Genomic DNA, 26,939 nt, shown 5'->3' on the forward strand with positions numbered 1-26,939 from the left:
TTAATTGTTCCTCCAACTGTAATTCAATGATGATATTTCTAATTTCCTATTTCAAAAAGTCCAGAATTTAGCGGAAAGAACAAAAACTTAGAATCTGGAGCTTATTTTGCCTAATTCCTTATTGGATTAAATTCTGCTTACTACCTTGTACTTTCAAGGGTTCATCAGTTCAGTCCCTGCACTTCTAATTTAATCAGAAAAGTCCTTGCACTCTCCAATTTCATCAAATAGATCCAATCTGTCACTATTTCGTCAATTTTCACTGCTAAAATGCTGACGTGGGATCTTCTCACGGGGAAAATCCCCAAACTATCCATCGCTAGGCAGCCCGCTGACGCGTCAGTGTTGTGAATGCAGATGGATAGTTTGGAAATTTTCCCTGAAAATTGACGGAGTGGTGACGGATTGGATCGATTTGATGAAATTGGAGAGTGCAAGGACTTTTCTGATTAAATTAAAAGTGCACGGACTGAACTGATGAATCCTTGAAAGTACAGGGTAGTAAGCAGAATTTAGTCCTTCCTTATTTTATTAAAGAAAAACTCACAACCTAGAAAAATTAAAATATCAAAGAACTTCACTCTCCACTGGTAGCGCACAATTCAATATCTATAAGAGCAACTCCAACAGCTTCCCCATATTTTGATTTTTCCTCTATTTTAGGGAAAAATGAGCCTCTTTTGCTCTAACAGATTCCTTATAATTATTCCCATTTTAGGGATAGTGAGGAAAAATAAAATCAAATTATGTAAATTTACAGTAATTTCCAAAATTTTGAGGAAGAATTATAGAGATTACTGTAAAATAGGGAATCTGTTGGAGTTGGAGAAGAAAAAGTGGCTAAAGTTTTGACTTTTGCTTCTCTATAATACAGAAATTATAGGGAACCTGTTGGAGTTGCTCTAAACACAGTTTAACCCAGTAAAATACCACAACAATCTCATGCTTCGGAATTCTAGAAAACCATAGAAACTAAAACACAAAAGAAAAATTCGGGTACCAACCTTGAGAAAAGTGCAGAAATCCGATTCTTCAAGAAGATCACACCCAAGTCAAAGAAATGTACAAAGTGCAAAGGCCACTTTTCAATAATCCAATCTTCGCAAGTAGGGGTCGTCAACAGGCCAGGCCGGGCCGGGCTTTATTATAAATGGCAAGATCCAAGCCTGGCCCTATAAGGAGGGCCTTGCGGGCTTTTTCGGGCAGGCCGGGTAGCCCTCGTATTTACGGGCCGGGCCGGGCTTTATTAACAAAAGAAGTTTTAAAGATATGATATTTTTTTTTAAGGGGTTTGGAACCCAACCTAGTTGGGAGGCTCATCCCCACGCCCGATTTAATGTATTGAAATAAAAAGACGGAGAATACAAAGTATAGGAACATTCCCAATTACAACTTAGAACAAAAGCAAATTATTAATACAACTTATATGCAGCGAACTTGGACTTCAATGCTTCTCTAAATGCAATGAAAGCTTCTTTACTCTTCCCTTTTATCATGTGCTTGCAGCCCTGCATAATTGGTATAGGAAGTTAAAAATTGTCCCTTGGTTATCAAACATAAATAGAGTAAGATACTCTCCAATCAAACATCTAATTTCCACCAAAAATGTATGTCAAAGCACATAAAAATAGTACCAGTTACTAAGAACTGGTACCAGTTATTAGAGATCACAATTCCTTGGTTTTCTCTTCCTCGTCCTACAATATTAGAGATCACAATCAAAACAAGAAAAAAAATAGCATACAGCAACTAGATTGTTACTAAGAACTAGTACCAGTTATTCATTGTGACAATAAGAGCTCAAAACATGCATAAAACAACATCTAATCATTCTGACCCCAACATCTAATCAAAGGAACAACTGGGTTCTTCAAAACGCATAAAAAAAATTAACTTTCAACTCCTGTCCAATAAATCAAAACACCAACTTCAAAAGAAAAATAAAAGGAACAAATAAGCCATAACCTTGATTCAAAAGCCATCGTTTCAAACTTTCAGTCCCTGCTAGATTGCAGATCTGGAGATGTGTTCAGGGTATCCTTGTAGAAAAGGGGAAGCCCCCGAATAACACTCGAACCTGCACATTACGATGATCAAAAAGTCAAACATAGAAATGGGTTCTTAGTCTGAGATTCGAACCGATCTATTTCAAGACAAACAGAAAATTGAAGAAACGGGTTCTTAGTCTGAGATTCGAACCTTGATCTGAGAGAAGAGGCCGCGGTAGTCGCCGGATTTGAGGTGATCGATGGCGTCGTTGACTCGTTGGGATTGCCGTAGAATCGTAGATCTACCAAAGCAGCGGAAGAGGGATGGAGCAGACTGGACTACTGGAGGGATGGAGGATGAAGGCATGAAGCGACGAGTTACAGGGAAATCGCCATATTGGGGAACGGCGGAGAGAACGAGAGAGAAGAGTTGTTTTTGAAATAGGTCAATTGTGATTTGTGAGTCGAGTGAGAGTGTGAGAGACTGAGAGTGACTGACCTAGTGGGTAAGTGGGGACGTGGGGTTGTCAGTTGTGGTCTCCACTTTCCAAATCCAACGGTAAGAAACACTCATTCTAGCCTAGGATTCTCTTTATTTTGAAATAACGGTAGGATTCACCGTTTCTTGAAATTTGTATTATATATATATATATATATATAATTTTATATAATATATATTTATTTGAGGGCTTTTACGGGCCAGGCCTAGCGGGCTTTTGGCGGGCCGGATCTAGCGGGCTTTTGGCTGGCCCGGCCTATAGGCGGGGCCGGGTTTCTAACCCCTAAACCAAGCCCGGCCCTCTACCCACCGGGCCGGGCCTATGGCGGGCTTTTTGGCGGGCCGGCGGGCTTCCATCGGCCCACTAGGCCCACGGGCTAAATGATGACCCCTATTCGCAAGCAAAGCTTTCAGTTTATCCAATTTTAAACAAGTTCACTGTTTGCAAAATTGTTGCAGCTGACGACTTTTCCCCCTATATTCAATCTTAGACCCATCTCCAGCCGTTGAATGAAAAGAAACCAGGCTGAGATCTAACCACGTGTTCTTTTGCTACCCTAAATGTGCAGTTCGACCAAAGGCCACCTCGTCGAAAATAATTGCAATAAATGCACTATTTCAAAAACTGAAGCAACCACAACTGCTCGGTTGCCAACCATTCATGACATGCCACAATTGGAATAAATATATTATATTTGACAAGTGACAACCAAGACCATACATATACATCTTGCCCTACGTTGTATTATGTTTCTACCCGTATAGGTATAGGCATAAGCAAGTAAATAGTGAACATATGTTCAATCTCTAACATATTGATTGGAGTCGGGTGTTTCCTTTTTGGTTATTATTTTGAGCTTGCTACATAAACTGAGAAAGAATGAAATAGAAGCTTGCATGCTATTATTAATCGCTTAAGCATTTGGATTACAATTACTTGATGATAGATTGTAAATTTTGAATCAAACTAACACAGTAAGATAAGATAGGCCTGACTCCTGAGTATGGCTCAGTACAAGAGCTATCTAGTCCAAACTCCAAAATCTTCTTTAACAGACAGACTCAGAATACTACCAATGTGATATCTGAAGTCTTAATTTGCCATCAATGATGTACTTCCGTCAATTTCAATCATGACTCTGTTAAAAAATTGACTCGGTAAGAACATGAAGATAAAAAAAAGAGTAAAGGACCAAAATAATCTCTTTGTTTTTTAATATTTTAATTCTATCTTCTTCTGCCCCATTTCTCTTTTAATATTCCCTTTCCAATCTGATCATCTCTTCTTCTTTTTTGGATTAAATACTTGTTACTCCTCAAACTTTTCCCTGAAAAACAGTTTAGTTTCTCGCCTTTTAAATTAAACAGGATAGTCCTTAATCTCTCAGTTCTTACACTTAGCATCCATGTCATCCAATCTCCGTAAAAAAATTATGTTAAGTTGCCAAAGTGGCAAATTCTACCTTGCCAGCTCAGGTCGATGCCTGCCACGTCAGTTTGAAATGTCCAATTTACCCCTGGATTAATTTCACCCTTCTTCATCCCAAATTCCTGCCAGAACGCCCCTAAGTTGTAAAATGTTAGTATGCCACGTGTCATTTCATGATTGGTTAAAAAAATAAAATTGAACTAGATAAATATAGGAGAACATATATGGTGGCAACATAAATGAAACCAAAAATTCAAGCCAAAGAAAAATATGGACAGTATGAAGCAAAAGAAAGTTTCTATTGGGACCTCCAAATCTGCTCACTTGACCTCACTCTATTATGAATTATTAAATGACATATATAACCTACTATAAAATGACTATTAAGGACAATAATTATACCAATTCAATAATATTATATTTATTTTATATAGACTTTCCAATTCAATAATATATATATTTTTTTGATCAAGTGAAATATCATTCATTAAAACTGCAATTACAACAATGCCGCAATTACAGCACCCAAACACGGGTTTACAATCGAGTAAAGCTGCAAGTGACTAGTACTACGCATACTTACTCTTAAGACACTACACTGATATGTCAATGATTTCAACGAGGAATGCTAAGTTGGATGGATTTCAATAATATTAGATTGTATTCCTTATTATTTTTCTTATCTATTTTCATTTTCCAATTTCACTACATAGTCATTAAAGCATTCATATATATTTAATAAGAATTAAAAATATGATTAAGATCATGTGACATAAAAAATGTATGATATATATGTTGAACGCATATTGGTGAGAGAAAACAAAATAAATCCTCTTATGATTTATGACCTAAATCTAAGTCAATCCATTATATTTGAAAAAAAAAAACTAAAAATATTTAAATAATTAATCATGTGGTACAAAAAATACAGAAAAAAAAATAAACATTAAAAAACAAGTGATTTTTTTTTTTTGAGAATAAAAACAAATTTTTTTTTTCATTTTTTTTTTGCACAGCCAAAATAGAAAAAAAAAAAACAGAATAGTTCATGACATTTTCTTATTGATTAGACATTAATTTTTAAAACTCAAGTTTGATTAAGAAATGTATATTTAGTTAAGATTTATAGAGTGATTAAATCATTGAAATGACTAAATTTTTTATTTTAAAGATAATAATTTGTTTGCAAATTATATGAGTGAGGTTATTTGAGGAAGTTTAGTGAGTAAATTTAGTATTTGAAAATTTGATAAGAGGTGTAAAAAGCGTAGAGGTCAAGTGAGTAAATTTGGAGGTTCCAATAGAAAAACTCGAATCAAAAATACTGATAAGATTCAATATAATCCCAAAAATACATATAAAACTAGTAACTTTACTTCATTCATAATGATCCCAAAAGTACAAATATTAGCAGCATAATCCAGCCCTAGAACAAAGCTCTAATTTACCAAAAAAAAAAAAAAATCAGAGCATTTCATCCTCAACCATTGTTCTGAAAACTAACGTAGTCCTAATCATCTTATCAAAATATTAGTGCTAGCAACCCAAGTGACACAACACAAGGTTGCCCCAAAAAAGAGGATATCTAATTCATTTGTTGGGTAGGCTAACTAGTTTTCCATTTCAACAACTAATTTCCATCTCCTTTACTTGAATTTTGCCTGATCCTTTGTGAAGACTTTGTTGGTGTTGCAGCCTTATTGCTTGATGCCCTAGAAGGTTGTGCAGGCCTTGAACTTATGCTGGCAGATGTAGCTTGTACATGGCTTGAGCTTGTAGAGGCATTTGGGGCATTTGGAGGCCTTGCTCTTGTCGGGGCACTTGTAGGTTGTGGAGGCCTTCCTCTTACAGGTCTGTTTGCATCAAGCCTCACTGCCTTCAAGGTAGCCATCTTTTTCTGGACACACATTCATTACCTTGCATATTAGTCAACACAGCCCATTACAACAAACAAATTCAAAACAATTAGACAATAAAGTGGAATGTTACCCTTTGATACTCAACCCTCTCCTTGGCTTTTTGCCTAAACTCATGTGCAGTCATAGGTGCTTTTTTCCCTTTCTTAGATTGCAGCAAGCAACAACCATATTAAATGACAAAAATTTGCACTTGAAATGATAAAACACATTACAAAGCAGAATCTTACAACTTACCAAATTTTGGGAACTTTATCCTTCATTAGTGTTGAGCTTCCTCTCCTTATTACCACCAGCAGCAATCTTCTTTCCCTTACTTGGCAAATGCCTCTGACAGGTTTTCACACCGTGACCTTCTTGGCCACAATTGCCACACGTAAGGGATCTTTGTATCCTTTCAATTTTGCCAGCACCATTGATGACCACCTCTGAAGCATTCTTAATCATTTTTGTCTTTGGCCTATTAGGATGCCTTGTATATTGTGCATGTAGAATACTTGGACCATCACCTCTTGAATACATGTCCATGCTATTAACAAGCTGTATGAGGTTATTGTAGATACTTATATATGTCTTCTTGAGATAGCAAGGTGCAACACAATCATCTGGTTCATGCATCATGCCGTTAATTGCCCAAATGGCATGCTTGCATGCGATTCCAGTTAAGTCACATCTTCGGCAAGTGCATGTCCTTAAGCCAATGTCCACAACATTCTTGGTGCCTTCAATATTTTTAATCTCAGCTTGGCCACCACAATTGAATGTTGTGATGCAGTCCTCGACAACCTTCACTTTATTCTTCTCAATGATATTCCTTACTTTGGGGTGTACATTTCCATGGTAAAGCCTCCATTTTGTCCCTTCTCATACAAATCCTCCTCATTAGGTTCAGACTTATATCTTCCAACATAGTCACAAGGGGCTTACTCCTTGCACCAAGATATTGTCATTGAAACTCTCACAACCATTGTTTATGAGCACGTCACAATCATAACCAAAACATAGAGAACGCGAATCTGTGTGAGAGAGATATATTGAATCTGAGTGGTAAGTTGTAGTTTAATAATTGAGTTGAGGCTAAAAGCGACATATACAACTTAAATTGGGTGAGTGAGAATTAAAATCTCTTATTGGATTAAGTGAGAGTATCATAATCCAACTTTGGGCATTGGGTCAAAGCCACATTGAGAAATACTTGTCAAATGATTTCTCGTTTAACCAAAGCGCTTTTAGACATTTCAAAAGCAGTTCCAAACAAACCCATCGTATGATAGAAGTGTCTGATTAATCGGATATGAACTAAGCAAACTAGTGTAAAAAACTTTGGTAATCCCCGTCCCAATGCAGTAAACTAAAATCTAAATCACATTCAAACTGAAGTAAAACATGCACTTGTAACTTTATAACTGAGACCAATTACAACTATAGGTTTAACTTTTCCAATGTCGGACAAACACTTCGAATTCTCATATGTTCAATGACACGTTAATTACACAACATATAGATACAAATTTTGTGGCCTTGAAGAATCAAATTGATTTCTAAATTGGAACATTGCGCCATTCATCTTGCTTCATCTTTCTTTTACCTTTGATTTGATTATGTACAATATCAGAAGGTAATTTCTCAAGACCCTTTCAGTATGTACATAAGTGGATAGCATATTTGAACTTAGCATCGATGATATATAGTTCTTAGATTCACTTTTAGCTTCAACAGTTCCCGACGAATAGTTAAAAAAATAAAATAATAAAACAATAATAATAATAATAATAATAAAGTTGTGCGAGGAGTAACTGCCAAATCACTAGAAGTATAAAGGATGACAAAACTTCAGAAGATCCAGAAAAGGAGGCAAAGTTAGATATGCCATCTTAAGCTTAACCCTATCTATTTACAAATATGAAAATGCATGCACATCAGGCTGGGTGTGCAAGTCAGTACAAGAGCTACTTGCTAAGTTTTCCTATCAAAGCAACTACAACTACTAGTGGTACTTCACCATTTAGCCACCTCCACTCTCACTGCTATCCGATACTCTGAAATGTAAGATACAGGCAGCTATTAGTATTTTACGATACACATGAACTTTGGAACCAAGGAAAGTCGAGGTGAATTTCAGAATCAGTGGTCAGCAATGAAACACAGAAATACACTTCCCCAAACAGTGTTGATACAAAAACTAGTACTGCTTTGGACCACTAAACAGCAATCCAATACTGGCCATTAGGAGTTTAGGACTACAATGGAAGATCAGAGGAGAATCCAATAGACTTTTCCAGGCCCTAAGGTATTATGTAATGCTATCACATGTAAACAATGCAAAAGATTTGTAATTAAAAAAAAAAAAAAACAAAAAAAAGATACATAAATATTACACACTTGAACAGAATTCTAGTACGAAGTTAAGAATTATCACTCAGATAAAGAGTTGTATATATGCAATTCACCATCCATTTGCCACAGGAAGTCAAATTCTAAAGCATACCTTCAGCTTATATCGCTTTCCTGCCGTTTTACACTGGTTGAGTACTTGAGTGTATTCAATACCCCTTGTAAACTTCGACACCCAACTCGTCTTTCAAACTTCTCAACCGTTCATCTTCTTCATCAACGCTTTGCTGCAACCACATCCAATAATTCCGACTTATCAAGGCAGATGGAAAGTGAGAAGTGGTTTATATATATTATGTTTGGTGGGCCAAAAGAAAGACAATTTCAATTTTGGTTCCTTGTGATACACAACTAGTACATAAGAGAAACACACTCTCCCTAGTTGCGGCTGCATAAAAATGATAAAGAAGTGGAAATCTTATAATAGAAAGGTTGGAATAAGTTGATGACTGGGAGAGGTGAATGAAGTTGACCAGATGAGCAGAAAAGGAAAGATGAAGCATGGATGTCTTGTATAAAACAATGCTCGTATCTGTAGGAATGATGACATGAATCTATTTTCAATTGAAGATGATACTGGTATTTGCATAACTAGCTAGCTAATGGTATTCTATTGATGGTATGATGGTGCTTACTAGTTAAATATGTACCTTACAATTCCAACATAAAATTATCTCCAAGTTAAATATACCATAATTTCAAGATATCACCCAACTATAGTCTGGCAACTAGATTAGGACAGTACTGAACATTGAAAGAAAACGAAGTTAGGATGTATACCAAAAAAAATAGAAAGAAATGCAAGGTAGAATTACTAAATGTTTGAACTTCAACATTAGGTAACCTCTATACCACCTCAAAGTATAGAACCAAGAAGAACAAGAGTCCCTGATTAATCTATGTTATTCTAATTGATAATCAAAGAACTGGAACAACAAACATGTAAGGCGAAACTTCATGGCAATGTTCTAATTGTCTGATCACACCCTCTTAGTTCTCTTCTGCTGAAATTCAAGTTCCAATGTCAACACACAAACTTATAATCCAGATCATATTTCCTTCTTTCAAATACCATATACAAGCCAGAAACAAATGCAAGTCACAAATAACTACAATATCTAAAAAGAGCCCAAGTCCATTGATTTTAGAATTGGAACAAGATATTTACCATTTGTTGCAGTTTCTTCTCCTGCTGCTCAAGCTTTTTTTCCAATTCATTGTTTTTCCGATGAAGGTCTTCCTTTTCTTTATGGCATAGCTAGTCAATCATAAACAACATTCAAAAGGTTATTATGAGTAGAAGATTGTTTCACCTATTCAAATTAATCTCCAAGTTAAAATAAATTATAGAAGACCAACCATTAGGTCTTCTGCCAAAAGTGGCATCAATTTATCAGCCAAAAGTGGCATCAATTTATCAACCAAAAGTGGCAACAATTTATCAGCTGTCTCTTTAACCAGGGAAACCCTCTCATTCTGAAGAAAAAAAGCATTGAATCAGCTTAGATTAAATGATAATTACAAACAGTATACCAATGAATAAAATTCTGTCAACAGATAGTTTGCAAGGAAGAGACGCTAAATGTCTTTTTTTTCCTTTCTATGGTCAGAAAAGATGCTAAATGTCAAGATTTTGAAGACACCACTGAGAGGCTATTAACCAGAACCAAGGAGGAAAGAGTTTCTGATAATCTGTGCTATATATTACATTGAAGTGTGAACAGGTAAAATGCAAAATGAAAATTCAAGAGAGGGTTTTGATTCTAATGTTGATGCACTGAGTTGAAATCCAGATCATGGTTACACTATCAATACAAAGTGGAAGTTTATGCCCGCCATAAACTGTTGTTTAATCCAAACAAGGTCCATAGATTTTAAGTTGAGAAGAGCACACATACCATTTTTTGCAGTTCCATCTCTTGCTGCTCGAGCTCCCTCTTCCGCTCATTTGCCTCTAGTTCTTTCTTAAGCTCTTTGTTTCGAGCTTCACTGTGTTCAAGCTCTTCTATGAAATCCTTCACTTTAGCTTCAGATTTTGACAAGTCTACATGCTGCTCTAAGATTACTGCTTTAAAGTGGTCACGTAGGTTAAGTAGCTGCTCAACTTCTTTCTTAAGATCTTTGCATTGAGCTTCAGTTTGCTCAAGAAATTTCTTACGATCCTTCATTTGTTGTTCATATTTTAACAGTGCTGTTTTCTGCTCTAAGAGTACTTCCTTAAGCTCTTCATTCTGAGCCTCCTTCTGCTTAAGTTCTTTGCTAAGCTCTTCTTTCTGAGCTTCACTCTTCTGGAGCTCTCTTTTTAGCTCTTGTTTTTGAGCTTCACTGTGGTCTAGTTCTTTCTCAAGATATTCCGTTTGAGCTTGTCTCTGCTCAAGAACTTTCCAAAGTTCATTCTTTTGAGTTTCATTCTCCACAAGTTGTTTCTCAAGCTCTTTCTTTCGAGCATCACTTTGCTCAAGCTCTTGCCTAAGAACTTTCTTTTGTTCTACAGATTTTAACAGAGCGGTTTGCTGCTCAAAGACTACCTTCTCAACATGGACGCGCAGGTCAAGTACAGTTTGATCGATCTTTCCTATTAATCAACATAAAGCAAAAGCACCTATTCAAGCTAGTACATTATAAAACAGAACAAAATATGTTAATCAAGTAAAATGCAAGAAGTAAACATGGCCCCCTTTTGAGTGCCTCAATAAAGGAACACATTTGGGCTTCTAATCAAAGTTGAATTAGAAATTCAAACTATAATTTAGAAAAAAAAAACCTCATACTCACCAAGATGCTGTTCTCCTGGAAACATCGCAAACCTGAAAGGGGAAGAGAAAAAGAAAAACCCAAGATTCAAAATTCAAAGCAACCAAACTAGGAAAGAAGGTACAAAAACAGAGAAAAAAGAATGAATCTTTACTGTTTTGGGCATTCTAAATACAATACCAAGAACACCCATTTGTTCAGTTTCTTATTTTCCTCGCTTTTTTCTCAGCATCCAAACACCAAAATCCACAACACAAAAGTCATATTTCTCAGCAAACCAAAATATGCAAAACCAGAAAGAAAGCGGTGTCTTTCAAAACTATCTTACCCAGAAAACACAGCGGCAAAAGAACTCTGTTTCCTTGAGAAAAATTCTCTCTACTGGAGTATTTGGGTTTCAAGGTCTTATGTCTGAGCTTTGTTTTGGTCTATATATTGATTTCAGACACCAGCCAATTAAGGAAATGTTGGTCACAGCAAATAGTGCCAGTGGTCAGTGTGGACGTATGGTCCACAGAAGACACGTGGAAGCTATCAGACAATGTGCCAATAGGCACGGGTGAAGAAGCTTTTGGACCGAGTAAAAAACCAAAACTGACATCATTCATGCTCAACACATCATAGCTCTTATATAGTGCTCCGGATTATTGATGTTTTGGTTAGATTAATTCAATGTATGAGTCGTAAAATGGAGAGCACTATGAAATCTTCGCACAACTCAAACCATATCATATATACATGTAAGATTAATGTTGCAGACACTGTGAGTTACCAAATGTTGTTCAAAAAAATTGTGTGATAATCTGTTATATTTTTGACGTGTTTTGCACATGGTGTAGTATAAATTAAGAAAAACATATTGCAAAACAAAAGTTTAGGATTCATCAAATCGAATTCTCGTTGTGACTGAGGTTAGAGCCGAACCATTTCAGTTATAAAGGAAATGCTAAATTCAATGAAGATCCGAACAGAGGAGAAAATCAAAGTAACAGCGACACTGGATAGAAAATTTACCTACTGCTAATCTGTTTGATTCAATTACAAAACTTAAAGAGGCTTTACAGTAGCAATTCTTACAAACTTGACTATGTTTTCCAGTCGGACCGCTTATTCTGCCCGTTGGAGCATTGATCAGTACTCCGTTTCCTTGGTTTCCAATGGTTCACAATGTAGGATACTCCCTCTGCTAATGATGCCTTTCTCCCGTCTTTGAAATTCCACAGCTCTAGCATTGGATACCTACTAGTGGGATTGTACTCACTCAATTCTGCCAAGGCAGTTGTCACAGCCTCATATACTTCATCACCAAAGGCCGTCTTCATTCTTCAAGGTCTTCAGTTTCTCATCTTCTTCATCAATAACTTCCTATATATGCAACCGCATCACTCAGTGTGACATGAAACCTATGTATAAAACTATGACATCAATTGAAGTATGAATTCTGCTTGATATTTATATGTATACCTTTGTCTTTCCTTCTTCGTCCATGATAATTTTGAATGGATGCCAACTCGGATCTCTGAGATTTTCCTCCCAGAGAGAACCTACCTCCATGGCCTTATCTGATATACTCTTTCAGAAAAGTTTATTGAAGTCATTCTCTGCGTTGCATCAATAAATGGTTTGGTGTCAAGGTCTGCCATTATCTTCATCCCAATAGAAGCATCGCTTGCTGATTCTTTCAAGCCCTGCACAGAAATTATTGGAACCATTTATTCTTGGCATTTCAATCTCTGAGAGTTAAACCAATTATATATATCGAGTAAAATGATCAAACAAGGAATTTGCCATAGCCTTTTGGTAAGAAATTAAAACATACATAAACCAAGTTGGCATTCAATCCTTCATTACTTTTTCAAAACAATCTTGTATAAATATATAGCCCAGAAAGGTGAATAGACATTACTTCATCGCAGCAGAAGCTTTACAGCCAATCAGAACCACACTGAAGGTAAATAATTCAAGATTCATGACACAGTCGAACCGGAAAAGACAAATATACCAACCATGATTAACGAATGACGAGCCTTGTGCATTTCAGCATTATGTTCATTCAGCTTCACAATAAGTACTTGGTTAAATGCTTGACTAGAGGCCAATTCTTCTTCCTTTTCCTTCAATCTTTCTTGAAGTTTATGCTTCTCCCTTTCCCATTTCTGGTCAATCATAAGAAAGAAACAACAGTTCAAAGGTTCATTCATATAATATGATTTGAGTACTCGTCTAAACAAACCTCCAATAACGGAATACAAACCTTTCTTTCTTCTGTCAACCATGACGCCAATTCATTGGCCTTATTTGTCTCTATGGCAGCTTTCTCATTCTGGAAGCATATGGCATTACATCAGACTCCCTTGAAATAAAGAAATTCCCAAAGTACTCAACAAATCAAATTCTGGCCAGTAAATTCATCATTAGCAGAAGGAGAAAACTAAACAACCAAAAGATTGTATATTGTAAATATTGTGCATTAGTCTTGCTAAGAGTTAATAAATCATCAATATAAACATTGAACAACCTTTGTCGACCTTAGTCACCTTACTGCAATGAATAATGGAATATCAATTTTAATAAGTCAAACAGAACCATAAGTTATTTGAAATTTAGTAATTGAGACCATCAATAAGAATAGTTAATACCAAGATTTGCAGTTGCATCTCACTCTGCTCAAGATTTTTCTTAAGCTCCTTCTTCTGAGCTTCACTCTGCTCAAGCTCTAAGAACACCTTCTCAATGTGGACATGTGCATTGTGTCGCAATTTTCCTGTATAACAGAATAACATGAAATCAGATAAGAGACAGAAAAAATTAAGTATGAAGTACCAGTCACGTACTATATAAGGAAAGAATCCAGCACCGGCAGATACAAGAAGCATGATTCAAACAGTCCTACATGATCAGTTGGTGCTATTCATACTCTTTTCAAGGGCAAAGACAACATTCATGGGTTGGCTAGCTCGAAAATTTAACCTTTAATTGAGACCAAAGTGTCATACTGTGTGACTTACCAATATCTATACCTTCTGAATAGGCAGACATATCAAACCTGAAACACACGATCGAATTGAATAATAAAAAAGGGAATAAGACTCACGAAAAGGAAAAGAATTGCTTATCTTTCTACCTAATTAATTTCTAGACGCATTTCAGGGGACCAAATGATAAAGAAAATAAGTCGCAGAAGACTAGTTTCAATTTACTCACTTTACTGTTTCTTCAGCCAAACAATCAAAAAACAACAACTTACAAGCACTAGAGAAGATATGCAAACCAGAATGTCCTTGGCGATTCCTCAATATATGCTCGTGCTCAGTGGCGGATCCAGGATTGGAACCTTGGACGGGCTGGATTTCTTAAACAAATATATATATATATATATATATATATATATATATATATATATATATATATTATGGAGAATCTCGACGGTGCGAGAGAATTTTATTAATTTAAAAAAAAAATGTACACCTAGTCAGGGGGGGGGGGGGGGGGGACGTAGTGAGCCTTACCCCTCAAATGTATATCTATACAAAACTAAAAAACAGAATAATCAACAACAAATAAACGTGCAATGCAATACAAGAGCCTAAACTAACTAAATCTAACTCTACGAGTTCCACAAGCTTCAAAGTCTTTGATCACCGATTCATTGTCAATAGATTCAGCATATTCCTTCTCAATGTGAAGGACCATACAATCACCAAGAAACTCATATTCCATCTTGTTTCTAAGTTTATTCTTAATGATGTTCATAGTTGAAAATGTTCTTTCAATGGTCGCCGTAGAAACAGGAATAGTCAAAACTAGACAAATCAATCTATAAAGCATAGGGAAAAATTCTGACTTCCTTGTTTGAACCAACATTCTGCACAAATCAGAAATGGATTCCAAATTCTGGAACTTTGGATCACTACGCATATCTTTCTCATAATATGCACACTCTAATTCTAGAGCAAAATTTCACTATCAACAAAATCTTCAGGATAAAACTTCTTTGCAAGATTGCATGCATCTTCAGTTTTAAAATTCCTGAAGTTATCACGAGGATCCAAGGTTGAACTAAGTATAAGAAGTTCTGATGTTTGGTCTGAGAATCTTCTATTCAACTCACTCAACTGAAAATCAACTAAAGCATTGAAGACATCTATATGGTAATGATGCCCAACTGTAATGAAACCTCTTTGTTGGCAACCACGACCTGTACCATCCTTATAACGAGCATTCATATCAGGCATATCAATATCATGCTTTTCACAAAAAGATTCTACATTTCTTACCAAGTCATCCCAACCTTCTTCTCTCATCTCTTGAAGAAGTGATTTTGTATGTCCAACAAACTTCATAGCATGTACGAAGTCAAGAGATTTTTGCTGCAATGTCTGACAAAGAACTTCAGTAATTTTCATCAATTTGTGCATTAGAAGCAAGCAGAACACAAAATCAAAAGACCTCAAAGCTTTAAGAATAGACAAAGCTTGTCCTTGCAATTCCAAGGGTGGTTGCTCAATCATATCATCAAGAGTTTTTTTTGTTGAACTAAACAATTCAATCAAACTCTTAATTGAACGAAAATGTGAGCTCCAACGTGTAGCAGCAGCTCGTTGCAAAGTACAAACTTGATTAGCACCAGTACCTGTTTGAAGTTGGCCACAAGCTACCAAATCTGCAATTTCTTCATTTCTCACAGCTTTTAATGCAGAATGCCGCTTAGCAGAAGAATAAACAAAATTCACAATTAAACTTAAAGTTGAAAAAAATTGCCAAATTTCATGCACCCCTTTAGCTGTAGCATTCAATGTCAATTGCAAGCAGTGAGCAAAACAATGCACATAATAAGCATAAGGACACTCTTCAAGAAACAATGCTTGTAACCCATTATAAATACCTCTCATATTGCTAGCACCATCATATCCTTGACCACACATATTTCTCACTTGAAGATTGTACATAGTAAGTACTTTAGAAATCTCATCTTTAAGAGTTTGTGAGGTAGTGTTAGGAACACTCACAATCTTAAAAAATCGTTCTCGAATAATACCTTGACAATCAACAAACCTCAAAATAATGGCCATTTGTTCCTTACTAGATGTATCTACTGCTTCATCAACAAGAACACAATATTTGGAATCTCCAACTTCTTCACGTATCTTGTTCCTCACTTTATTACCAAGAATATTTAGAAGTTGCTTTTGAATTGATGGACTAATGTACTTGGCATTTCCGGGAGCATTTCCCAAAACAACTCTCTCAACCTCTACACTCATTCTTGAAAAGGATTTTATGACCTCTCTAAAATGTCCCGCATTCAATGAGTCTTCAGTTTCATCATGGCCTCTAAAAGCAACTCCTTGATTAGCTAGCAATCTTACACTTTCTATTGAAGCCTTAAGCCTCAATCGATTGTCCTCTATATCTTTCACAGATTTTGACTGAAAAACCGTTTCAATTTGTTTGGTAGGATTTCTTATTAAATCCCATTTTTGCATTGCAGCGTGATGGGGAGAATTAAGGCCTCCTACATGCTTCATCAACACATTATCACTACCAGAAACCCTCTTCCAAGCCTTAAACCCATCAATGGTGAATGCTGGATGGTGATAAACTTCAGTGTCAAATAGAAAACAAGGGAAGCAATACGCCCTATCAAGAGCAATTGAATATTCAAGCCATGGATACGACTTGAACCAAGAAAACTGAAATCTACGTTGTTGACTCCCTTGTTCAGTAAATGGAAATTCTAACTCGGGTTGAAAAGGACCCAACAAAACATAAGTTTTTCGAATACTATCACGCTCATTATTCACTGGATATTTCCATATGGCACAACATAATCCAGGATCACGTTCAAGAGCGTTGATATTATTTTGTGGTTCAGGAATGGAAGGTTGAGGTTCAACATCAATATTTGGAGAGGATATGGAAGGTTCAGAAACCACATTTGAACTTGAAGACTCAACATTTGTTCTTTTAAACCATGTGTCAATGAATTTTGATCGCTTCGGTTTTGGCTCATGATTTGACATTTTACTCTAAGTCTCTAACACCTATAAATTAAGAAATTAACTTTGAATTAACTACTTTTCATAATAACTAATTTAACAAAAACAAAAGCCACAATATAAGCCACAATTTTATATGCACAAATGCACAATGAAAAGAAAAGAAACAAGTACCTTGGAAAACTTTCACAGATTGTAGCTACTGTAATAATGCAGTCCAGAAGTACTTCCATCCTGCACAACAGCACAAGATCACATACATTAATACATAGATGATAGATGCACTGATGCACACATGAACAACAAATTAAAACAAAGAAACCCCGAATCAGCCCACAGCCTACCTGATTTCCTCATTTCCAGTCTGCAACCTTCATTCTTCAATCCCCAATTTCCAGTTCAGAGCCCTAATTTCAACAAAATCCCCAATTTCCAGTTCAGAGCCCTAATTCAACAAAATCCCCAATTTCCAGTTCAGACTTCAGAGCCCTAATTTCAACCCCCAATTTTACTAAATCAAATCAGTAACGAATTGGTTTGATTAAGAAAGAGTACCTGGTGTAGTCGGAGATGGAGAGTTGGAGACGACGAAGTCTAGTGGTGAACTGGTGAAACTTCGAATAGGCCGTAGATCCGTAGTCGATGAGTGATTGACTGGACTAGTGGAGTAGGGAGAGCCGGCTGAGCCGCAGGCGGCGAGAGGAGGAGGAAGACCGAGAGAGTCCGTCGCCTAGTCTCGATGAGTGAGAGTCCGTCGCCGGAGAGAGTGACTGAGTAGCGATGTCCGTCGCGGGAGAGAGTGATTCTGTGACTGAGTAGCGTCTTAGGCTCGTAGCGTCGCTGCGTCGGTAGCGATGTCTCGATGAGACCGAGGTTTTGCAGCGAGACTGGGCTTTGTCTGGACAAACCCCTATTAAAAAAAAAGAAAAAAAAGAAGAGCATATATCTAATTTTTTTTTGGGCCTCAAAATCTCGGACGGGCTCAAGCCCGTCCTAGTCTATGAATGGATCCGCCCCTGCTCGTGCTTGCCCTCCAGCGTTAAATCTTCATCGAGTTATTAATCGCTGAATTGGGATTCTCCGCTCTATGTTTATGTTTAAAACTACGTCGTTTTATTATAACTTTATTTTTTTAATTTTTTTATTCCTACTACATCAATTTCTATAAACGTATAACCTCGACACCTCGACAATATTAATTTAAACAAACCAATAACTCACAGAGTCACAGCTGACAGCTCAGCTTCAGGCTTTATAGTTGACGAGATTCTCTAATTATTTTTTATTATATATATAACAATTTTTTTTTTTTCAATTGTCACTTTCATGCTTTTTTTTTTTTTTTTTTTTTTTTTGAGGTGGGGTGCCAATCAAATATAAAACCAAATGTAGGTAATATTATACAATGATTCATCTCAGAGGGGCTACGTCAGAATTGAATCATTGCCTAGGAGACCCTACGATACCCTAACATAACATCACTATAGGATAAAACTCTAAGTAACAAAGTAACCTGACAGTACTATGACTAAAAACCGACCAATTCAAGTCATAGTCCTAAATTATTCGTAATTGTAAAGATTCACCCTACGCAGAGGGGTTAACCCCGAGATTGTCTACATGCCTAGCTGCCTAAACTAAAACAAAGAGAGAAAAGGCCCAAGTGCAAAGCCCTAAGCCCAAAGCCCAGATCCACCAGACACTGATCCAGACCCGAATCATCACTAGCATCCTTGATCCGTGCAGCACTGTCTGTGCCACCACCAACGACGAAGTTGCTTGCGTCGACACCACCATTAGCAATCACACACCGCCAAGCTAGCATTGCCAGAATGGCAAAATCCACCCTGTTGGCCTCTAAACTCAGTGCAATCCCCAACAATCCCCCGCCGCCTCCATCCCCAAAAAGAATGAAGATGATTTTTAATATACCAACAACTAAATTTTCAATCATTTTTCACCGTCACGCTTTATAAATTAATGATTATTCTCTACTTTTTTTCTTTTTTTTTGAGTCAGGGAAAAATATATTCATCGCAAGCCAGAATAGACCGTTACATACCCTTCTGCTGTCGTTAAACATAGACAGACAAGAAGCTAGTGGTAGTACCCACAAGTGGTACGTACATATAGTCCTACTCATTATACAATCAAATACGTAGAGGTAGCAGAGACCTTCCTTTGGTACTACTCTAGAGGTGCTAGAGATATATAGAGTGCACACCAGTGCTTAGTGTCCTAAAAACAAGGACTTTATTGTAATTAGACAAGCTAAAAACACAAATAGAAGCCCAATAGGCCCAGAAAAAGTCAACCCAAGGCCCAAAGAAGTTTGTCAAGCCCAGTTCTCCATCCTTCCTCTTCACTGCTCCTTGTGCCGCAACCTTCCACCTCCGCAAAGCAGTCCATCGCCGGACGACCCACTATAGCAGCCAGCCGCCATGACCCGCCAAACACTACCGCCCCACCGTAAACACCTGGTTCACCGCCACGAAGCCACAACGTGACGGATTGGAAGTGCCCAGTCCGACCCCAAACGAAGTCGGAGCCCAGCCCGCAATCCACCAGCGAATCTTGATGTCGGCATCACCACCGTCAGCCTGCCCGAAAACTGGTGTCCTTGGTTGCCCCTCAACAGAGCGTCTATCCGGAGAACTGAGTCAACCAAACTCACTCAAAACCTCAAGTCGACAATCCCACAGGGCTATGGACTATATTGCATTATCATTCGTCCGGCAACATCACGACGTCGACGAGGCGACGCCAGAATGTCACCGGACGAGAACGAAATTTTAGAGATTGACTGCCGCTGCAACTAGGGTTTTGTCCGCTCCCAGCAGTCGAGAGCTATACAGAAATAATATACTCTTAATTTTTTTTTTTTTTTTTTGTATATAACAATTGAAAAAAAAAACAAAACAAAGATATTCTAACTCACTGCTTTCAATTTATAAAAATTAAAAAGAAGACAAAGATAGTCTAACTCATTCCTGTCTAGCTAGTTCTAACTAATCCCGAAAACCCTCTTCAAAGTTGAAGTATAAAGGTTTGTTCAACGCATAAAAATTTCTTGGTAGAATAAACTCTTGTTTTATATTTTTGCAAGATTTTAATTTCGATTTATGTGGCTGCAGTTTTTTTTTTTTTTTTTTTTTTTTTTTTTTTTTTTTTGAGTTGAAGGAGGTTAGAATTTATTGATAATCAAAGAACTTTAGGGTACAAATTTCTCTTCACCTATTACATCTTGTATAAAGAAAGGAGCATGAGCTACTAGAAGATGGGATACTTTATTGGCTTTCCTCCTAGCATGAACCAACCAAGAGTTTCGAATAGAGTCCAAATCTTCCCTGATATCGTCATACAACCTACCAATTAAGAGCTGAAATGTTCTGTATCCTAGCTTGACACAATTGTTGCTTCAAAGTCAAACAGTCTGTTTCAAAAATAACAGGATGAAGAGAATGAGTAATAACAAAACTAACTGCCTCTCTACAAGCCACCAACTCTGCATGTTCTGCTGAAACAATATGAGAGATAGCTTTCCCAACAGCACTCATGTATGTACCAGTATCGTCTCGCATAAAGAAGCCCACTGCTGCCCTGCCAGTACCACTATCAAATGCGCCATCAAAGTTAATCTTCAACCACCCTTGTGGAGGAGCTCTCCACTTAAGGACCATTCTCTTACTCTGCACTTTCTGAAGCTTAGAATTGTGAAAAATGAAGCTGCTTAGCGTTGTTGATGACATAAGAGCAACAACACTTGATGAAGTGAACTTATTCTCCCAAACCCTCACATTCCTCTCTTTCCAGATACCCTAAATGAAGAATAGAAGTTGAGCAAAAGCTGTTTTCGACAATTTTTCTGAGCAAAAGTTAAGCCAACTAAGGGCATCTAGATGATCAGAGTCCATACCAAAACAGTTTCCACTCAGACTATGATTTGTAGCCATCACTTCTCTAGTAAAGGAGCAATTGCGACACAAATGGATAATTGTTTCATTCTCAGTATTGCAAAGTACACAAACCTGAGATTCCACAGGAACATGCCTAGTAGCAAGTCGGTCCAGTGTTGGAAGAATATTCTGCCCAATTTTCCAAGCATTCACTTTTGCCGAATTGGGCATCTTAGCTTGCCAGATCTTTTTCCATACTCTTTGGTTTGTTACCACAGAAGGAGGAAGAGTAGAAGCTATTTTTGAAAATGCAAAACAATAGGCAGATTTTACCCTAAATATACCTCTTCTAGCTTTCTAGATGCCATGAAAGCCTGTCTTCAGGACCTCTAGTGCTCAGAGGGATTGAAAGAATAGCCTCAGCCTCATGATTGACAAAAGAGTCGCACACTTTTTGCTCATTCCACAAGTTAGGAGGTACAATCAATTCACTAACTAGTTCCACATCATGTTGCAAAACAGCAATAGCTTGTGGTTTATGCGAAGGCAGTGTAGGGATCCAAGAGTCATTCCAAATTGACACACTAGCACCATTACCAATCTTCCAGAATGCACCCTCCTTAAGTAAATCCCGAGTAGCAAAGATACTATGCCAAGAGAAAGAAGGAGTTGCATGTTCAGTTGCAGTCCAAAAATTCCCATTCGGAAAGTAATGTGCTTTGTATAATTGAGCTATCAAAGAAATCAGATGTAAAGCTACACGCCAAGCTTGTTTTGAGAGCATCGACATATTGAATTCAGCCAAACTTCTGAAACCCAATCATCTCACTTCTTTAGCATGACACATATCATCCCACTTCTTCCAATGAATCTTCTTCTTATTTGTGGTACTACCCCACCAAAACCTTGTACAAATCTATTCAAGGTCCTCACAAAAATTCTTTGTAATCTGAAAAACGCTCATTACGTAGTTAGGAAGTGCTTGGGCCACAACACAGATTAAAATATCCTTGCCTGCACCACTAAGTAATTTTCCTTGCCAATGCCTTAATTTTTCAGCTAATCGCTCCCTGATAAACTCAAAGGTAGAAGTTTTCTTATGCCCCATGTAAGTTGGAAGTCACTTTTCATAAGACTCAACTATTTCAACACCCAACAGATTAGCCACAACCTCTTGATCTGCCTCCACAACATTTTTACTGAAAGCAACCGAGCTTTTGTGAAAATTCATAACTTTACCAAATGCTCTACCATACACTTCAATGACCTCTTTTATCTGAAAGCAAGCTTCTGTGCTAGCCTGAGCAAACAACATACTATCATTTGCAAACAATAGATGATTAATATAAGGAGCATCCTGCATCCCGGCAAAAAGCTATCCCAGTTAATAACATCTGTTGTTTATGTTGAAGCAAAGCAGAAAAGCCCTGGGCCCCAATAAAGAAAAGATAAGGTCAGAGTGGATCACCCTCAGTCCTCTTGATGGGACTACATAGCCTCTAGGTTTCCCTCGAACAAGAAATGAATATCTGATAGAACAGACACATTGCATAACAATTTCAATCCAAGCTCGATCAAAACCAAACCTTAGCATTATACGGTCATAGGCTTTGCTAAGTTCCAACTTCAATGCCATGTAACCATTCTGACATTCTCTCTTGTTGTGAATAAAATGTGCAACTTCATTTGCCACTAGAATATTGTTGGTAATGAGCCTCCCTGGTACAAATGCACTCTAGAAGGGTGATATAATATCAGGAGGAATAGTTTTCAGTCTATTGGCAATTATCTTTGAACAGAGTCTATAGGTCTCAAATCTCCCATTGTTTCTGGTTGCTTCACCTTCAAGATCAAGTAGATATGTGTAAAATTTATTTGCTTCAGAAGTGAACCTATGTGTAAAAAAATTTGCACAGCTGCAATAACATCTGCCCCTATGGTATCCCAATAATGTTGAAAAAATAGGGGAGGCATTCCATCAGACCCTGGAGACTTTGTCGGATACATATGAAACAAAGCCTCCCGCACTCTTCCTCAGAATATTGAGCACACAACCTTTGATTCATTACACTATCCACACAAGGCTAAATTGCCGCAAGAGTCCTATCAACTGCCTCCACATCTAAGGCATTAGCCATGAACATATTTGAAAAATATATAGGAAGTAACCACCTGCTCCATCCCATCATCATCATATCTCCATTTCCCCTCCGAGTCAAATAAACCTAAGAGAGCATTTTTCCTCTTCATATTCGCCGCCTTCCTATGGAAGAAACCAGAATTGTGATCACCCTCTTTCAACCATGTGACCTTAGCTCTCTGCTTCCAAAAAGCTTCCTCCTGAGACAATAAGTTCTGTAAGGATGTCATCAGGTTCTTTTTCTCCTCATGGTAAGCCGGAGTTAAGGGTTCATTCATGAGAAATTCCAATCGCCCTCTAACCTCAATCATTTACTGCTGCCTCAAACGAAATGTATTCCGCTGCCATGCCTCCAAAGCATGACTCGTACACATAATCTTTCTAGTAAGATTAAACATGGGAACTTCCTGGAACTGAGACTGCCAGTTCGTCACTACCAAAGGGTCACATTCTTCATGTTGCAGCCAAAAGGATTCAAACTCGAATCTATGATGCCTAGGCCTCTTCAGCAATGGCATAGAGCTTGCTTGCAGCATAATTGGTGTATGATAAGAATCGTTAGGGGCCAAATGTTTTACCCTAGAGCACCCTAAGATATCACTCCAGGTTGAAGTCCCAACAGCTCTGTCAAATTCAACTGCGTTTCTGAATTCCACCAGGTCATCTTTGCTCCTTGAAAACCCAAATCGATCATATTGTTGTACCCTAGTGCATCCCTAAAGCCTCTCATCTATCTTTTAGGCCGTAGAGGACCATTCGTTTGCTCGCTGTTATTCAATATTTCATTGAAATCGCCAATGATAACCCAAGGCAGTGAGTCCATATCACAAAGTTCACGTATCAGTTGCCATGATTTGTCACGCTCACAAGTACGTGCAAATCCGTAGAATCCAGTCAATCTTCAGCGAGGATCTCCCGGGCCAGACTTGATTTCCATATCAATATGATGAGCCGACGACGTGCGCACACGCACATCAACATCCTCCGACCAAAATAGTCCCAAACCACCAGACTATCCAACGCTGAGAACCTCCTTTGAATAAGCAAAACCTAGTTCTCGCTGCAGATCTTGAAACTCCTTCAAGTCGCTGATTTTTGTTTCAATCAGAAATACGATCTGAGGCCTATTTTGAACCACCAGATCCCTCAAAGCTCTCATCGTCGTTGCATTACCTATACCCCGACAATTCCAACTCAAAATATCCAAATTCATGGATGCAAAATTGCTCTCTTTAGGAAGAAAGTAAACCCTAGTCGGCTCCTCCACAACACGTTGAGCAATGGCATCCAGCTCCTCCATAACCGCCTCTTCATTAAAAGGTGGGCTTGGGTTATGGTGGTTTCTGCTGCATGGTTGCTGATGAACTATAGGTGTGTTCCATATATGTGGTTGCTGCGTGGTCACATATATATGCATGGTTATTGCATGTCCTTCTTCTATCCATCAGTTTGTAACTATTTCTTAGTGCTCACTTTGAGTACTTTACTTTATTTTGTTCTCAGAGAGGTTTTGGTTCATGTCCCCCTCTCTCTTCTTGTATTTTCTTTTCTTTTATTAATAACATAAAATAGAGGGATGAGCGGTGGGTTCCCGGTTGCGATGGCCCCATTTCTTACGAGATTGTGGGTGGGTGTCAATCACTCCAAACCGGCTATCGCAGAGGAACTAATATCGCTTAATCCTCTATTTAATTTATAAAAAAAATAATAATAAATAAATTAAAAAAAAACCTAGTCGGCACGGCTAGGTGAGAGGAAAACGTTTTTTAGAAATATATGTGGCTGTAGTTGTTAAACAACATTACATGGGAATTTGGCGATAAAAAGTTAAAAACAGAGTTGCTTGGAAAGCAATCCACCACCTCAATTTCTTTCTGATTCAATTTGGTAAATGGAAACCTTTCTCCCACTTTCGTAAGGAGTTCTATTTCCAAAAGAAAAGGAAACTCGCCGACTATAGACCTGTATATATAGAGGCATTAGTACGTCTTCTAAAAAATTATCCCTTTATTTCCTCGATCTTGGTTCATACGTACTTTTGGTCTAGGTTTCATATCAAGACTAGTGGGAGGCCTTGAATCTGAAGGTAAAAAGATGGCAGGGATATCAGTACCAATCCCGTTAAAGATGAAACCCAGAGGTAAAGAAAGCAATGACGGAAAAGAGGCCTTTACGTTCCCTGCAGCTTCAAGAAACTGCTCACCTCCTCCTAGAAGCGTCTTGAACAAAGATAATGAGTTCTCTATCAAGTATGATGATCTGAAACCCGCTTTCAAACACTTCTTCGAGAGAGAATGTGGCAAAGAGATAGAGACTGAAGAAGATGACTGGGATTAAGCGCGAGGAACCGATGGACCGGCTAGTTTTTCATATTTTCTTTACTTGATCTGTAATTGTTAGTTCATTGCTACGTATTTACATATCTATCGATCTTTCATTTATCTGATATGTATCAACCTTAGCATGGCGAGCTAGCTAGCTTTGTTTCCTTGAAATTTTGTATATTATTCATTGGAATCAGATTTTTTTGATGTGAAGTTTAGTGATTCTTTGAGTATTCTCTTCTTTCTTGATCAATCTTTTGCATATGTTTTGCTACAAATTAACCTGAAAAAAAGAAGAAGCATTGTTTAAGAAAGAAAATTTGATAACGAATTCACAGAACCTACAAGTAATACCATAGAATTTAATTATAAACTTATAACCAAATAAAGATAAATTGTCACAAGGCATGCTTCCTGCCCACTTCGCAGGTTCAGTATGCGTTTGGAAGAAGATTATGGCGCCCTTGATTCTTTGGTCAGCAGATTTTATCCGTGTAAAGAAAACAAGAACTTAAATATAGTCAAAATCCGAGGAGAGTTTTATCATATCAAACAAGATGTCCAAGATGGTGTATGCAGTAAATTCCTCTTTTAACATCCCAACATTCGTAAAATATTAGGGTCGTCAGTATCTATGTCATATTTAAAACCAAATAAAGATGAACTGTGACAAGAATAAGGAAGAAAACAGATCGTAGTTGATCAAGTTCTGATGATTATTATTGAGCAACAGATGATGATCACTACAAGTGACAATGGATGATGGTCACTACAAGAGATCTACATCTTTCTTGCAAGTTGATCACTTGTTATTGACGCCCTAGAATTGGATCCCTAAACCGTGGAATTATTGACACCCTAGCTTGGAATTGGAACCCTCAACATGAGCTAGGATTAAGGTTTGACTTTTTTGACTACTCAGATTGTAATATATATTGGACGTTTTATATTCATTTTCCTCGGAGAGGAAACACATTTGCGTGAGCAACGACCGACCGCTTCAATGTTTGGACAATGGAAGCCTTTCTCCCACTTTCATAAGGAGTTATATATATATATATATATATATATATATATATATATATATATATATATATATATATATATATATATATATATATTAACGAAAGAAAAGGAAACTTGCCGAAAACGTTAGCACACCTATATATACAGGCCTTGATATATCTTAATTCTCAACATCTTTTCTTTGATTCCTTGACCTTTGTTCACACTTCCTTGACCTTTGTTCACACTCTTGGCCCCTGCTTTTTGATAAAGTAATCTGGGGTTCACATCCAAAACCAATTGGCAATAGATGGAGACCCACTAGCAAGGTCCAATTTTTCCCATGTGGGATGTATATACTCTCAACACGCCCCCGCACGTGTGGCGAATTTTCAAGCCATACACGTGGACAACTTTGGGTGACGTGGAGCCCGTGTGGCCGTGAGGCATGCACACGTGGGATAACCCGCTCTGATACCATGATAAAGTAATCTGGGGTTCACATCCAAAACCAATTGGCAATGGATGGAGTGGCCCAAACCCTTATAAACCCACTAGCAAGGTCCTATTTTTCCCATGTGGGATGTATATACTC

The 26,939-nt window shown here is 37.5% G+C and overlaps 2 protein-coding genes across 4 annotated transcripts; both read right to left on the reverse strand.

Moving 5' to 3' along the window:
- Positions 1 to 7,621: 7,621 nt before the first annotated feature.
- Positions 7,622 to 11,425, reverse strand: LOC133732295 (uncharacterized). 3 transcript variants are annotated; one of them, XR_009857035.1, is made up of 7 exons: positions 11,309 to 11,425; positions 11,002 to 11,033; positions 10,125 to 10,801; positions 9,586 to 9,702; positions 9,395 to 9,484; positions 8,321 to 8,453; positions 7,622 to 7,871 (listed from the first exon to the last, which is right to left on the reverse strand). XR_009857035.1 is itself a non-coding variant. In XM_062159818.1 (6 exons), the coding sequence occupies exons 2-6, from the start codon at positions 11,024 to 11,026 to the stop codon at positions 8,376 to 8,378; spliced, it is 987 nt and encodes a 328-aa protein (XP_062015802.1). In that variant the 5' UTR covers positions 11,027 to 11,033; positions 11,309 to 11,425; the 3' UTR covers positions 8,094 to 8,375. The 3 variants fall into 3 exon arrangements, 1 of the variants encoding a protein (XP_062015802.1); XR_009857036.1 differs by lacking the exon at positions 9,586 to 9,702; XM_062159818.1 differs by lacking the exon at positions 7,622 to 7,871 and having other exon boundaries at positions 8,094 to 8,453.
- A 636-nt stretch (positions 11,426 to 12,061) lies between these two features.
- LOC133730868 (uncharacterized) lies at positions 12,062 to 14,277 on the reverse strand. The gene is made up of 7 exons (XM_062158378.1): positions 14,228 to 14,277; positions 13,989 to 14,026; positions 13,620 to 13,744; positions 13,235 to 13,303; positions 12,987 to 13,136; positions 12,445 to 12,668; positions 12,062 to 12,345 (listed from the first exon to the last, which is right to left on the reverse strand). The coding sequence occupies exons 2-6, from the start codon at positions 14,017 to 14,019 to the stop codon at positions 12,525 to 12,527; spliced, it is 519 nt and encodes a 172-aa protein (XP_062014362.1). The 5' UTR covers positions 14,020 to 14,026; positions 14,228 to 14,277; the 3' UTR covers positions 12,062 to 12,345; positions 12,445 to 12,524.
- Positions 14,278 to 26,939: the final 12,662 nt, after the last annotated feature.

This window comes from Rosa rugosa, chromosome 2 (genome assembly GCF_958449725.1).
Source record: "Rosa rugosa chromosome 2, drRosRugo1.1, whole genome shotgun sequence".
NCBI classification, from domain to species: domain Eukaryota; kingdom Viridiplantae; phylum Streptophyta; class Magnoliopsida; order Rosales; family Rosaceae; genus Rosa; species Rosa rugosa.

What these genes read in the sequence shown, in the direction of transcription:
- LOC133732295 (XM_062159818.1), bottom strand. Translation starts at nt 11,026, where the DNA reads ATGTTTCCAGGAGAACAGCATCTTG. An exon ending in TTTTGGCAGAAGACCTAATG is followed by an intron (nt 9,485 to 9,585) that starts GTTGGTCTTCTA and finishes ATGATTGACTAG; the next exon opens with CTATGCCATAAAGAAAAGGA. An exon ending in AGAAGAAACTGCAACAAATG is followed by an intron (nt 8,454 to 9,394) that starts GTAAATATCTTG and finishes ATGTGGTTGCAG; the next exon opens with CAAAGCGTTGATGAAGAAGA.
- LOC133730868 (XM_062158378.1), bottom strand. Translation starts at nt 14,019, where the DNA reads ATGTCTGCCTATTCAGAAGGTATAGATATTG. An exon ending in AGATGCAACTGCAAATCTTG is followed by an intron (nt 13,304 to 13,619) that starts GTATTAACTATT and finishes ATATGCTTCCAG; the next exon opens with AATGAGAAAGCTGCCATAGA. An exon ending in GGTTGACAGAAGAAAGAAAG is followed by an intron (nt 13,137 to 13,234) that starts GTTTGTATTCCG and finishes ATGATTGACCAG; the next exon opens with AAATGGGAAAGGGAGAAGCA.